Source organism: Coregonus lavaretus, assembly GCF_964263955.1.
Source record: "Coregonus lavaretus genome assembly, chromosome: 27".
NCBI classification, from domain to species: Eukaryota; Metazoa; Chordata; class Actinopteri; order Salmoniformes; family Salmonidae; genus Coregonus; species Coregonus lavaretus.
Genome location: NC_140014.1, coordinates 33,401,219 through 33,415,508, shown reverse-complemented (window position 1 = coordinate 33,415,508; position 14,290 = coordinate 33,401,219). Strand labels below are relative to the sequence as shown.

General features: G+C 40.1%; 1 protein-coding gene across 1 annotated transcript; it reads left to right on the top strand.

Moving 5' to 3' along the window:
• The first annotated feature begins 3,585 nt into the window (after window positions 1-3,585).
• Window positions 3,586-13,919, top strand: snx6 (sorting nexin 6). Its single transcript, XM_084143603.1, has 14 exons — window positions 3,586-3,619; window positions 3,785-3,835; window positions 4,679-4,783; window positions 8,111-8,221; window positions 8,502-8,623; window positions 8,858-8,981; window positions 9,199-9,294; window positions 9,793-9,898; window positions 10,696-10,771; window positions 10,871-10,910; window positions 11,113-11,199; window positions 11,421-11,580; window positions 12,648-12,733; window positions 12,831-13,919. The coding sequence occupies exons 1-14, from the start codon at window positions 3,614-3,616 to the stop codon at window positions 12,882-12,884; spliced, it is 1,224 nt and encodes a 407-aa protein (XP_083999729.1). The 5' UTR covers window positions 3,586-3,613; the 3' UTR covers window positions 12,885-13,919.
• Window positions 13,920-14,290: the final 371 nt, after the last annotated feature.

Here is a 14,290-nt window from a genome sequence, read left to right as displayed (position 1 = left end):
TACATCACAGGGGGTTGGTGGCACCTTAATTGGGGAGAACGGGCTCATGGTAATGGCTGGAGCGGAATTGGTGGAATGGTTTCAAATACATCAAACACATGGTTTGATGCCATTCCATTTGCGCTGTTCCAGCCATTATTCTAATCAAATCACATTTTATTGGTCACATACACATATTTAGCAGATGTTATTGCGGGTGTAGCGAAATGCTTGTGTTCTTAGCTCCAACAGTGCAGTAGTATCTAACAATTCACAACAATACACACAAATCTAAAAGTAAAAGAATGGAATTAAGAAATATATAAATATTAGGACAAACAATGTCGGAGTGGCATTGACTAAAATACAGTAGAATAGAATACATTATATACATATGAGATGAGTAAAGCAGTATGTAAACATTATTAAAGTGACTAGTGTTCCATTATTAAAGTGGCCAGTGATTCCATGTCTATGTATATAGGACAGCAGCCTCTAAGGTGCAGGGTTGAGTAACCCGGGTGATAGCCGGCTAGTGATGGCTATTTAACAGTCTGATGGCCTTAAGATAGAAGCTGTTCTTCAGTCTGTTGCGCTGTTGCGCCTTCTTCACCACACTGTCCGTGTGGGTGGACCATTTCAGATTGTCAGTGCTGTGTAAGCCGAGGAATTTGAAGCTTTTGACCTTCTCCTCTGTGGTCCCGTCGATGTGGATAGGGGCGTGCTCCCTCTGCTGTTTCCTGAAGTCCCCGATCAGCTCCTTCGTTTAGTTGACGTTGAGGGAGAGATTATTTTCCTGGCACCAATCCGCCAGGGCCCTCATCTCCTCCCTGTAGGCTGTCTCGTCATTGTTGGTAATCAGGCCTACTACTGTTGTGTCATCTGCAAACTTGATGATTGAGTTGGAGGCGTGCGTGGCCACGCAGTCATGGGTGAACAGGGAGTACAGGAGGGGGCTGAGCACGCACCCTTGTGGGGCCCCTGTGTTTAGGATCAGCGAAGTGGAGGTGTTGTTTCCTACCTTCACCACCTGGGGGTGGCCCATCAGGATGTCCAGGACCCAGTTGCACAGGGCAGGGTTCAGACTCAGGGCCCTGAGCTTAATGATGAGCTTGGAGGGTACTATGGTGTTGAAGGCTGAGCTATAGTCAATGAACAGCATTCTTACATAGGTATGCCTCTTGTCCAGATGGGATAGGGCAGTGTGCAGTGCGATGCGATTGCATCGTTAGTGGATCTATTGGGGCGGTAAGCAAATTGAAGTGGGTCTAGGGTGTCAGGTAAGGTAGAGGTGATCCTTAACTAGCCTCTCAAAGCACTTCATGATGACAGAAGTGAGTGCTATGGGGCGATAGTTATTAAGTTCCGTTACCTTTGCTTTCTTTCAGCATCCACTGAATAGGGCCATATACACATGTTAAACAAAGTGCTTGTCATTCATGTCAACTCAGAAAATGTGTCAGGACAAGTGAGCTGAAAATAAACAAGTGACCTCTCCTTGTTCTCAACAAAGATTATCCATGCCTACAGGATGAGCACAGCGAGCCAGCGCATGTAGGTTGTCATTCAGAATTATGATCATAGTCATATACATCATATATACTTAGTCACCTCCAAAAGTATTGGCATCCTTGATATAGATGAGCAAAAAAATGACTATCATATAAATAATACAAATATTGAGCTATTTTGTATGCTAAAAAAAAAAGGGGGGGGGGGGGGGGATTATATTATTTTATACTAATACATTTTCTCAGAGAAAGAGATTTTGTTTAAAAAGCAATATTTTGTTTTCTCAAAAAGATAGGCGTCAAAATGATTGGCACCCGTTTTTAATACTTTGTGCACCCTCATCTTGCAAGGATAATGGCACTGGGTATTGTTCTATGTTATGAGATTGGATCCCTCCCAATGTGTTCTCCAATCTCATAAAACATACGGAAGCAGGAAGCCATGGAAGGCCACAATACAGTTCATAAAGCTCAGATGAACTTTAAAAAAGTAAAATGTTAATGCAGATTTTATTTTGTTTTATGTTTAACAATCTTAAGGGGTGCCAATATATTTGACACCTATTATTTTTAGATTTTTTTGTATTACTTGTTAAACAAAATCTCTCTCTGAGCAATTGTATTAGTGTAAAGTAATATAATTTCCCCCATTTGTTTTAGCATAAAATAAAGCTCAGTATTTGTATTATTTATTTTACACAGTCTTTTTTGCTCATCTTTATCAAGGGTGCCAATCATTTTGGAGGTGACTGTATTCAAACCTAAAAGTCAAACAAGAACATCAGCGATGTAATGATGAAAGAGCATACATACTACAGTATCTAGCTGTGTGGGTCAAACGGTAATGTATCGTTATGAAGCAACAAGGTGTTGTCACAGTTCTGCACCATGTCAAAACATATTTCTCAATTTATAAGGATTGCAAAATAGAACAACAACAAGCCATGTTGATGCTGTGATAAAGTTACACTCACGTCTAGAATTTAAGCGATTCATTACATTGTTTGTGCGTGTTTTGTATAATTGCATCAAATCACAGAAAGACACAATGCATGTTTTGTAGTTAATATAATGAATATTTAAGATATTACTTTCAAGGTAAGACTAAAAGATTTGCTGTAATTTATTACATGGTAATAACATGGCATCATACCAACACTCGCATACTGTTTATTATCACCGTGTGAGTTTTGTGCCATCTAGTGGTCGTTATAATATATACATGCCAAAGCTTTATGTATTTCAACAAATTGTAGTCAGCACACAGAACAAAGCTCATACCACAACGGTACCTCCAAGACGAGTTGTAGACAAGCCTCTTACCCCCTTTGCTTAAGACTGACCAGTATATATTTTTCATTCTGTTTCCCCCATTTCACACACATCTTATGCAATAACAAAGACAACAGAACTAATATAATTTGGGTCAGCTGTTCTGGACTGTCAGATTGTAGTTTATAACCATCACATTTCAAAGTACATATTCTGTGGGGTGGTAGAGAGTCAGATCAGTAGCCAGAAGATATTCTATTCTTACAAAACATATTAGGTTAATTGATTTTGATGTAGCTATGGTAGCTATGGCACACACATGTGCACACACACAAATGGATTAGGGCAAAAGTCATGAAATGCAAAGAATTATGGAAAGCCTTTTGCTGTTGATTCTGAATCAATTGGTTATTCAGATTCTAGATCACATGATCACTAACTCAGGGGGGTTAACCACTGAGGTATATGATTGAACCAAGGTCATACATTGGTGGTCTGTGCTGCAAATGCAAATCTAATCCCCAAAGGTCAAATAACTCACTTGGATCTATCCATAGAGCTGCCTAGTCAATGTTTAAACCTTTAGAAAAGTTTTGTGAATGTGGTGGTTGAAATTGTAAGAGTGAAAATATTTGTAAGGGCCTATTAGTAAAAATAAATAAAAACATGTATGCATTCACTAACTGTAAGTCGCTCTGGATAAGAGCGTCTGCTAAATGACTAAAATGTAATGTAAATGTACTCTTGGCCCCACTTGAAGGTTTGGATTGAAAGCTCCACGTTTTCAGATCCCACTGCGGCCTCGTCACGTGACGTCACACGACTTCCTCACTACTCTACCCGCAGCAGCCATGATGGTAGGTGTTATTCACAATTTACTCTAGCTAGCTAACCTTATTGTTTTATATGTGCAATCATCCGACACAGACACATTCATCAATAAACGATGATTTGCGCATTGAACGGTAATGTGGCTAATGCATGTTGTCTTGTGCCGCCGTCTTCTGTTTAACGTTACCTAGCAAGAAGGGCTGGACGATGGTCCCGATTTCCTCTCCGAGGAGGACAGAGGAGTAAGTTTTTTTCTTCTTAGATTAAAAATATATATATTTCTCTTATTTGTCTCTGGTCGTAACAGTTAGCTAGATTATATTTTTGTCTTATTCGTACTCTGCAGTAATTACTTATTGCATGATCTGATCAGCTGTTAGACAGGTGACAACAGAAGTCACATTTGTTGAATAGCTAGCGTTAGCTAAGTTAGCTACATACAGTAGTCAGCTTGACCACATCAGAAGTCAGTTGACTTCCTAGCTGGCCAGCTAGCTGGCAACTGTTACAATCCATTAGGAGAGCTCCCTCTTGTTAACAATGAACTTACATAAGCTTATGTTAACTGCTCACTGTATTAATAAGAAGTCTATTGCCATTGCTAACTAGTAGCCCACCCATCTAACTATGCATATGTATTAGCTTTCTGCTATTGTTTTGCAGGCTAGTTTGCTAGCTAAGCAATCATTTGACAGAGCTAGCTAACTAGCCGTTAGATGTAATTGTTGTGTCCTGTTGGAGCATTAGCTATGTAGCTATAATGGCATTGTATGCTAGCGCATTTCATTCATTCATAATGCTGAGCAATATTGTGCTAGCTTGCTAGTATAATTGGATAACAACAACATTACTAACCCTAGTAAGCAAGGAAGACTGCTGTCAACGCTAGTTGAAAGTTTCACATACCTTTTCATTTGCATATTGGTATATCCCTCTCCTCCAAAAGGGGCAAAACAAACAGTAGTCTTGCTATATCTGTCATCTCTTTCTGTGGAATGTAGCCAGCTTGTGGGGAATGGTGATTTTGTCATTTGCTTGTCACTAAATACAATACTAAATTCAATATCTATTACAATATTTTACAGCCTAGGGCAGTCAATGTTGACCTCCAAACTGATGCAACACTTCAAGTGGACATTTCTGATGCATTAAGTGAGCGGGACAAGGTTAAGTTTACTGTCCATACTAAGGTAAGAGAGTTAAGCTATCTGTCAGTATTTCTTCCTGTTTGCCCTGACACTTGGCAAATAAAAGGGCAATAACACAGATAGAACAATGAGACAGATATTTCACCGGATGTATAAATGTGAAGCATCCGCTTGGCGTTTCCACTCACTGCCAAATATGGTAGTGAGAGGAAGCCCACTGGCTGGGTGTGGTAGAAGATGGAACGAGATGGATTTTGGAAGACATTCTGCAAATTTTCTCATCTATGAAACAGTTGATCTCAATACAGTTTTCTGTTCCCAAAACTAGAATCTGTTATGAACAGAGTGGACTAAGTTTTAAAAAATTGTGTTGTTTAGAAGGAGTGCAAAGGCAAATGGAGTTCCTTGTAGTGGTCCTCTGTAGCTCAGCTGGTAGAGCACGGCGCTTGTAATGCCAAGGTAGTGGGTTCGATCCCCGGGACCACCCATACACAAACAATTTATGCACGCATGACTGTATGTCGCTTTGGATAAAAGCATCTGCTAAATGGCATATTATTATATTATGTCACACACTGTACAGAGTAGGCGTTCCTTAACGGAAATATGCAGATGCATGCTAGAATGCACCACTAGGATCTTGCTAGCTCGTGCTAGGCTCTGCCCACCTCCTTGCTTGATCTGCCCGCTATGACTAATTTGTTCCCATTAGAAACGACAGGCAGTGGTCTATCTTGGTTTAGTTATAAAAATCTTGGCAATAATGTACAGTGGGGAGAACAAGTATTTGATACACTGCCAATTTTGCAGGTTTTCCTACTTACAAAGCATGTAGAGGTCTGTAATTTTTATCATAGGTACACTTCAACTGTGAGAGACGGAATCTAAAACAAAAATCCAGAAAATCACATTGTATGATTTTTAAGTAATTAATTTGCATTTTATTGCATGACATAAGTATTTCATCACCTACCAACCAGTAAGAATTCCGGCTCTCACAGACCTGTCAGTTTTTCTTTAAGAAGCCCTCCTGTTCTCCACTCATTACCTGTATTAACTGCACCTGTTTGAACTCGTTACCTGTATAAAAGACACCTGTCCACACACTCAATCAAACAGACTCCAACCTCTCCACAATGGCCAAGACCAGAGAGCTCTGTAAGGACATCAGGGATAAAATTGTAGACCTGCACAAGGCTGGGATGGGCTACTGGACAATAGGCAAGCAGCTTGGTGAGAAGGCAACAACTGTTGGAGCAATTATTAGAAAATGGAAGAAGTTCAAGATGACGGTCAATCACCCTCGGTCTGGGGCTCCATGCAAGATCTCACCTCGTGGGGCATCAATGATCATGAGGAAGTTGAGGGATCAGCCCAGAACTACACGGCAGGAACTGGTCAATGACCTGGTCAATGACCTGAAGAGAGCTGGGACCACAGTCTCAAAGAAAACCATTAGTAACACACTACGCCGTCATGGATTAAAATCCTGCAGCGCACGCAAGGTCCGCCTGCTCAAGCCAGCGCATGTCCAGGCCCGTCTGAAGTTTTCCAATGACCATCTGGATGATCCAGAGGAGGAATGGGAGAAGATCATGTGGTCTGATGAGACAAAAATTTAGCTTTTTGGTCTAAACTCCACTCGCCGTGTTTGGAGGAAGAAGAAGGATGAGTACAACCCCAAGAACACCATCCCAACCGTGAAGCATGGAGGTGGAAACATCATTCTTTGGGGATGCTTTTCTGCAAAGGGGACAGGACGACTGCACCGTATTGAGGGGATGATGGATGGGGCGATGTATCGCGAGATCTTGGCCAACAACCTCCTTCCCTCAGTAAGAGCATTGAAGATAAGTCTTGGCTGAGTCTTCCAGCATGACAACGACCCGAAACACACAGCCAGGGCAACTAAGGAGTGGCTCCGTAAGAAGCATCTCAAAGTCCTGGAGTGGCCTAGCCAGTCTCCAGACCTGAACCCAATAGAAAATCTTTGGAGGGAGCTGAAAGTCCGTATTGCCCAGCGACAGCCCCGAAACCTGAAGGATCTGGAGAAGGTCTGTATGGAGGAGTGGGCCAAAATCCCTGCTGCAGTGTGTGCAAACCTGGTCAAGACCTACAGAAAACGTATGATCTCTGTAATTGCAAACCAAGGTTTCTGTACCAAATATTAAGATCTGCTTTTCTGATGTATCAAATACTTATGTCATGCAATAAAATGCAAATTAATTACTTAAAAATCATACAATGTGATTTTCTGGATTTTTGTTTTAGATTCAGTCTCTCACAGTTTAAGTGTACCTATGATAAAAATTACAGACCTCTACATGCTTTGTAAGTAGGAAAACCTGCAAAATCGGCAGTGTATCAAATACTTATTCTCCCCACTGTACATGTCTGAATCGAGACTCATGTCACATGACTTGCAAATATGTTCCTCCCCAGCAGTTGTGTTATCGCCACATTCATATTGTCTTCTGAAACCTAGTGTGCATGTATGCAAAATATGCTTTGTTGAAGTCATGGAATGCAAATGAAGAAATTAAGCTCTGTGCATGATCGCATTTCACTCCACTTAATTTTCAATGCAGAGAGAATTCCAATAGTCATTACCTGTCACTGTCAGTGTAACCTCATAATGTCATGGGTTTATATGTTTTTACAGCAACTTTTATCATGTTGCAAGGACTCTTGTGAAGGAAGGAATTAAATCATGATTGAAAGGGGTTAGCCGTTGCCTTGACACTTGAGATGATCATTCTGATCCAGATCAAGTCTGGTTTTCCCTTTTTATTGAGCTGCACATTCTAATTTGCAGATAGATATTTTTAGGAGACCCATGATATGCCATACATACTCTATTCGGCTATGATTTTCAGTAGAATTTGTCCCAACAGTGACCAATGTTCCCTCTAAGCTGCATCAAACACATTTTCAGTCACCTCCTTGTCTGAAGGACAAGTGGATGAACAGGTTAATGTCAAGCCCTGCATGTTTTTTTTTTCAAAAGGCTCATGGAATGTAGGCATTGAAGACCACACATTGGCTGCTACTATAGGCTGAATGATAGAACAGCTATTTCCATGTTAAAATGTTATGGGATGCGTTTTCCCCATTGTTTTTGATGGTAGGCCACTCTGGTAGGCCTACATTATGATCAAATAGCCACAGTAGCCTACTTGGCCACTATTAAAACTGTAACTTAAAGCGGATACAACCTCAGTGTTCACAGTAAACGCATGCTGGAAGTTGCACAGAATTTTCACAACGTTCAAGTTTGTGCTCAGCAGACCTGGAATTTGCTCAGTGCCGGAATTTGTTTTAGATGGAACATCATCAGTGACATCTGATTCCTATTGTTTTGTTTCCCAGAGCACTCTTCCTAACTTCAAGCAGAATGAGTTTTCAGTGGTGAGGCAGCATGAGGAGTTCATCTGGCTCCATGACTCTTTTGTGGAGAATGAGGAATATGCAGGCTACATTGTAAGTACTGAGCTCCATCAGAGATACTCTGTGTATGGGTCCCAAATGGCACCCTATAAAGTAGTGCACTATATAGGGAATAGGGTGCCATTTTGGGACTCAGCATGTTTTGGCTTTCAGGATAAGCTCATAAATTTAGTGTTTTGTAAAACAACTTAATTATTCATTGTCAATCCCCTTTCTTATTCAAACTCCCTGGTTCCATGTAGTAAGAACTTATTAGCAAGATGTTCAATTAAAAAAAACTACTGATTTAAAGTGTAATGGTGATTCCCCATAGATTCCCCCAGCCCCACCAAGACCTGACTTTGATGCCTCCAGAGAGAAGTTACAGAAACTAGGGGAAGGTGAAGGTTCCATGACCAAGGAAGAGTTCACCAAAATGAAACAGGAACTTGAAGCGTGAGTGATTTAGAGTTCATGGCGGGGTTCATTAGGGCACATTGTGTGAAGTTTCTTGTTGGACAAGTTCAGATAGTACCACACTGTTTTTGTGTTTTCTTCCGTTTCGTTCCTACTGAACACGACCGATGTTGCTCTGACATTGTTTTTGTGTTTCAGTACAGTGGTTTGGTTGGGATAATTTGCTAATAATAATGCTATTGGTAATATCTAGGCTATATCTGTGTGTTTCAGCGAATACTTGGCTATCTTCAAGAAGACTGTGGCGATGCATGAAGTGTTTCTTTGCCGTGTGGCTGCGCATCCTGTCTTGAGGAAAGACCTGAACTTCCATGTATTTTTAGAGTACAACCAAGATGTGAGTGTGGTTATAATGACCAAATTAGGATTTTGGTGACGATTGTTGCTGTGGACATGTTCTTAGACAAGCTCTCTCTCGTTTTATTGAACTTTAGATAACTGAAAAGTCGGATGTGCCTGAAAACATTAGAATATTCTGTTCCCTTACCTTGTCTTAGTTTTATCATTGTCAGTTTGTCCTTAACTGACATTTTGTCCTTATCATTTGTTCACAGCTGAGTGTACGAGGCAAAAACAAGAGGGAGAAGATGGAAGATTTCTTCAAGAATGTGGTGAAGTCTGCAGACGGTGTGTTAGTGGCAGGGGTGAAGGTGAGTTGGGTTCGCTTTTCTATGTAAACCATTCGTCCACTCTTTTCTATGTATAGGTCCCCTGTAGCTCAGTTGGTAGAGCATGGCGCTTGCAATGCCAGGGTTGTGGGTTCGATTCCCACGGGGGGCCAGTATGGAAGAAAAAAAAGTATGCACTCACTAACTGTAGGTCACTCTGGATAAGAGTGTCTGCTAAATGACTGAAATGTAAATGTATACCGTTCATCCACTCTTTTCTATGCAAATCCATTCAGCCAAGCAAATGGGTATTGAACTTGCTTTGAGTTTTATATTATAATGAAGGCACAACATAAGCATTTCACGACTTAAACATTGTTTGAAAAACATTGTTAGCATCATGAATGGTGCTCACATTTGTGTAAATGCATTTGTCAAATTAGTTTATTTTCTGATTTTTTTACTTCCGATTTTTATATAATTTATTTCTAACAGTTATTACTTGTATAAAGTTTGACGTGATTGTCTTTTGGATTTCAGGATGTAGATGATTTCTTTGAGCATGAGAAGACATTCCTTTTAGAATACCATAATCGTGTCAAAGATGCCTCCGCCAAATCTGATAGAATGATCAGGTCTCACAAAAGTAAGTCTCCTCTCTGTCTCAAAATCTCCACGTGCTAGGTAAGCTTTCTGCTATATACATGGATTTTAATCAGTTATTGAGAATGAGATTGATTTGAGTAATTCCAATGGAAAGTATTGCATTTTTTTCTGTGAACTGTGAGTGGGACTGAGTCACTTTGGTATCATGTTTTAATGTTTGTGGAAACCAGCCTGTCTGTTTGTCCTTGTGCTGTGCGTTGTATTTTACGTCTATTTTTTGTTTTATATTAATTCGCTGACAAATATGGAAATTGGTAAGTTGTATGTTTATTTGTAGTTGGGTCAGTCAGTCTTAAAGTGTTGGGGATGACAGCCGACTCAATTTGAAACTTGTCATGTTCCATTTGTTTTTAAAAAATGTATGAGGACAATATCTTGTAAATATCCTAACAGGTAAGAGCCATGAGCTTGTCTTTAGTCTCTTGAATGAAACGTTTGACTTCAGGCTTCAGGATCCAAATTTCCCTCAAAAATAATATATAATATATAGTCGTCTGTCATTCCCATGGATCAGACTGTACATCTGTCATATCCTAAACTCCGGTAGGAACTATTATGTATTGTCATTTACTTCATTTCCACAACATTAAAACGTGATGCTATATTAGAAAAGTGAAAATGTCCAGCTGCAGATGTTATTTTCTAAAAATCTATGCTTGCATTTTGTTCGATGCATTTTGTACATGATTGACCGACCATCTGTGTGTATGAGTACGGGGGTTTAGGTGTTATTTGGAATGTCGTGATGTAATCTAAAGTTGTGTTCTTGTGTTGCAGGTGCTGCAGATGATATCAATAGAATTGCCTCCACACTGTACACTTTAGGAACCCAGGACTCCACAGATGTGTGCAAGTATGAAACTAAATTATTTGTCCTTTTCTCCCTATACATTGTTTGGTGCCAATAAGCTTTGATCCAACCGTAACTCAAATGCAACCCACTGTTTTCCAGATTTTTCTTGAAAGTCTCTGAACTGTTTGAGAAAACACGGGTACGTTCTTTTTTTGCCTGGTCTTTTGATTCTATGTATCACACAATTGTGTACTAGCAATGGCCGCTGAAGTCAATAACTAGCCCTATATTCACTACATGTCATGTAGCTTCATCTATCGGCTGCAATGCAGATTAGCATCAATGACAAAATGAGTTTTGTCTGAAGTTCACAAGTTTCTGTTGGTGTCCTTCCTCTACAGAAAATAGAGGCTCGAGTGGCTGCGGATGAGGACCTGAAACTTGCAGACTTACTGAAGTATTACCTCAGGGAGTCGCAAGCTGCTAAGGTACAATATCTAACTTGACCCTGCATTTTTTAAATCATCAAACAATTATGATCAGATACGCTGGTCAGTTATCAGAGGTAGTATTGGCGCATTTCCTGAAGAATAGTCTCTTCAACCTCCATCCGTTTGCATTTGTTTGCCTTAATGGATTTTTCATCAGACAGCATAGTGTTTAGATTATTATTAATGTGCTAAATGGAATCTGCTGTTTCTTTCTTCAGGATCTATTGTACAGACGAGGGAGGGCCCTGGTTGATTATGAGAACGCAAACAAAGCTCTGGACAGAGCCAGGGCAAAGAACAAAGATGTGCTTCAGGCAGAGACCAGCCAGCAGGTGTGCTGTCAGAAGTTTGAGAAAATCTCAGAGTCTGCAAAGCAAGGTACTTTATCCACTTGCATTTATAAATGTTTATACTTGTTTAAGAGTATTAACAATTCAAGACATTTCATACTTTTCCAAAAAGTATTCCTCCCTGTTAATTAAACAATAGTCCCAGATTTTGCATGTAAGAGAAGCTAAACCAGATTCAAATCAAATCAAATTTTATTGGCCACATGCGCCGAATACAACAGGTGCAGACATTACAGTGAAATGCTTACTTACAGCCCTTAACCAACAGTGCATTTATTTTTAATTTAAAAAAGTAAAATAAAACAACAACAAAAGAGTGTTGAGAAAAAAAGAGCAGAAGTAAAATAAAATAACAGTAGGGAGGCTATATATACAGGGGGGTACCGGTGCAGAGTCAATGTGCGGGGGCACCGGCTAGTTGAGGTAGTTGAAGTAATATGTACATGTGGGTAGATTTAAAGTGACTATGCATAAATAATTAACAGAGTAGCAGCAGCGTAAAAAGATGGGGTGGGGGTGGGGGGGCAGTGCAAATAGTCCGGGTAGCCATGATTAGCTGTTCAGGAGTCTTATGGCTTGGGGGTAGAAGCTGTTGAGAAGTCTTTTGGACCTAGACTTGGCACTCCGGTACCGCTTGCCGTGCAGTAGCAGAGAGAACAGTCTATGACTAGGGTGTCTGGAGTCTTTGACAATTTTGAGGGCCTTCCTCTGACACCGCCTGGTATAGAGGTCCTGGATGGCAGGAAGCTTGGCCCCAGTGATGTACTGGGCCGTACGCACTACCCTCTGTAGTGCCTTGCAGTCGGAGGCCAAGCAGTTGCCATACCAGGCGGTGATGCAACCAGTCAGGATGCTCTCGATGGTGCAGCTGTATAATTTTTTGAGAATCTGAGGACCCATGCCAAATCTTTTCAGTCTCCTGAGGGGGAATAGGCTTTGTCGTGCCCTCTTCACGACTGTCTTGGTGTGTTTTGACCATGATAGTTTGTTGGTGATGTGGACACCAAGGAACTTGAAGCTCTCAACCTGTTCCACTACAGCCCCATGGATGAAGAGCAGTTAATCTGATAACTTTCTGTTTATTCCGGAATACAGAGCTCATAGACTTCAAGACAAGACGAGTAGCAGCCTTCAGAAAGAACTTGGTGGAACTTTCTGAACTGGAACTCAAACATGCTAAGGTAATTTTGCATTATACATGGCTGTCTATTAAGACATCCAAAACTGCTGCCTGTGCTTAGTAAAAGGCTGAACCTCTATCTCTCTGTTTCTCCACAGGGTAATTTACAATTATTGCAAAGCTGTCTCGGAGTCCTCAAAGGAGACACTTAGGTCTTTGCTTAAGGTTCACTGTACAGGGCTTTCCCCGCTTTGGCCTAATCTTCACTGAGAAGATGGAAGAGAGAGCATATCTGGGGTCAGTTTGTTTTCAGGATGCCTGTTCGTAGTCATCACTACTACCAGAGACACCAAACTCCCTTCACAACCCCACCTAAAAACGTGAGGAAGCCAGTGTGGAATACCTGCAAAATCCACACAGCACATTAACCTATAACTTTGTTTAATCACGTCAACTTTTTAATTGTTAACAATCATCGGTCTCCATGGGAATCTTCTCTCAATCTATATCATGTCATGTCTGTCCAGATGTGTTATTTGTTATTATTTTGCTTAGAGTAATCGTTGAGGCCAATAGTTTCAGTAAAACTTTTCTGTGATGCTGCTCAGTTACTTTGTTCAAGATGAGCTGATTGTTACTATTATTAAAGTGTATTGTCACTAAAAGCCTTGTAAATGTTGTATTAGTTCTTACTGTACTGCTAATGATCGTTTGTCTTCACTAATACTTTTGTTTTCAGTTATTTCATACAAATTCTGTTCTTTTTCATTCCAGACAAGTAATGCTTCAGTATGTTTGCCTTAATGTAGATTAATCCTATCAAGTATTGTAAAAAACAAAACAAAAAAAACATAAATGGATACGTTTGTTTTGTTTTCACCCAGATTTTTTAAAAGTGCACTGTATATGAATGTTTTTTTCACTCTGTGACCAAAGCTTCCATTTATTTAGATGGAGAAATGCTGAAACAAACGGTAATATGGATAATTATGATAAAAATGATGAAAATAGTAATAAATGATACTATTTACCTTAGAACCATTCTGAACATAATTTCATTCAATGTTTTGAGTAGGCTCTTTGTTGTCCATCTATCTAGTTGTAATCATTTTCATTTCTGTAGCTTTTATGACCCCGAGAAACATGGAATAAAAGCCAGGGGAAGCAATGGATAATGTCCTTCAATATATTAAACTCCATATCAACTGTTCATATTAAGGTTGAATAAAAAAAGATGGCCACTTTTTAAACCGCTTGTAATAGGTTTCTTTCACCCTGAAAATGTGGAGTGTATTGTGTAGATCAGTGGGGGGAGGAAATCAACATTTCATTAATAGAAGGGGGTGAATACTTACACAAGGCTCTGTATTTGAGCAATTCTCTTTTACTCTAGTCATTATGATATGCCATTTAGCAGACTTACAGTCATGCATGCATACATTTTTGTGTATGGGTGGTCCCAGGGATCAAACCCACTACCTTGGCGTTACAAGCGCTGTGCTCTACCAGCTGAGCTACAGAGGACCACTACAAGGAATACACTGACATTTAACTAATTAATTGAAAACTGTCCACTACTTCAAACAAGAATTTCATTTTCTACTGAAGTCTCTCACTA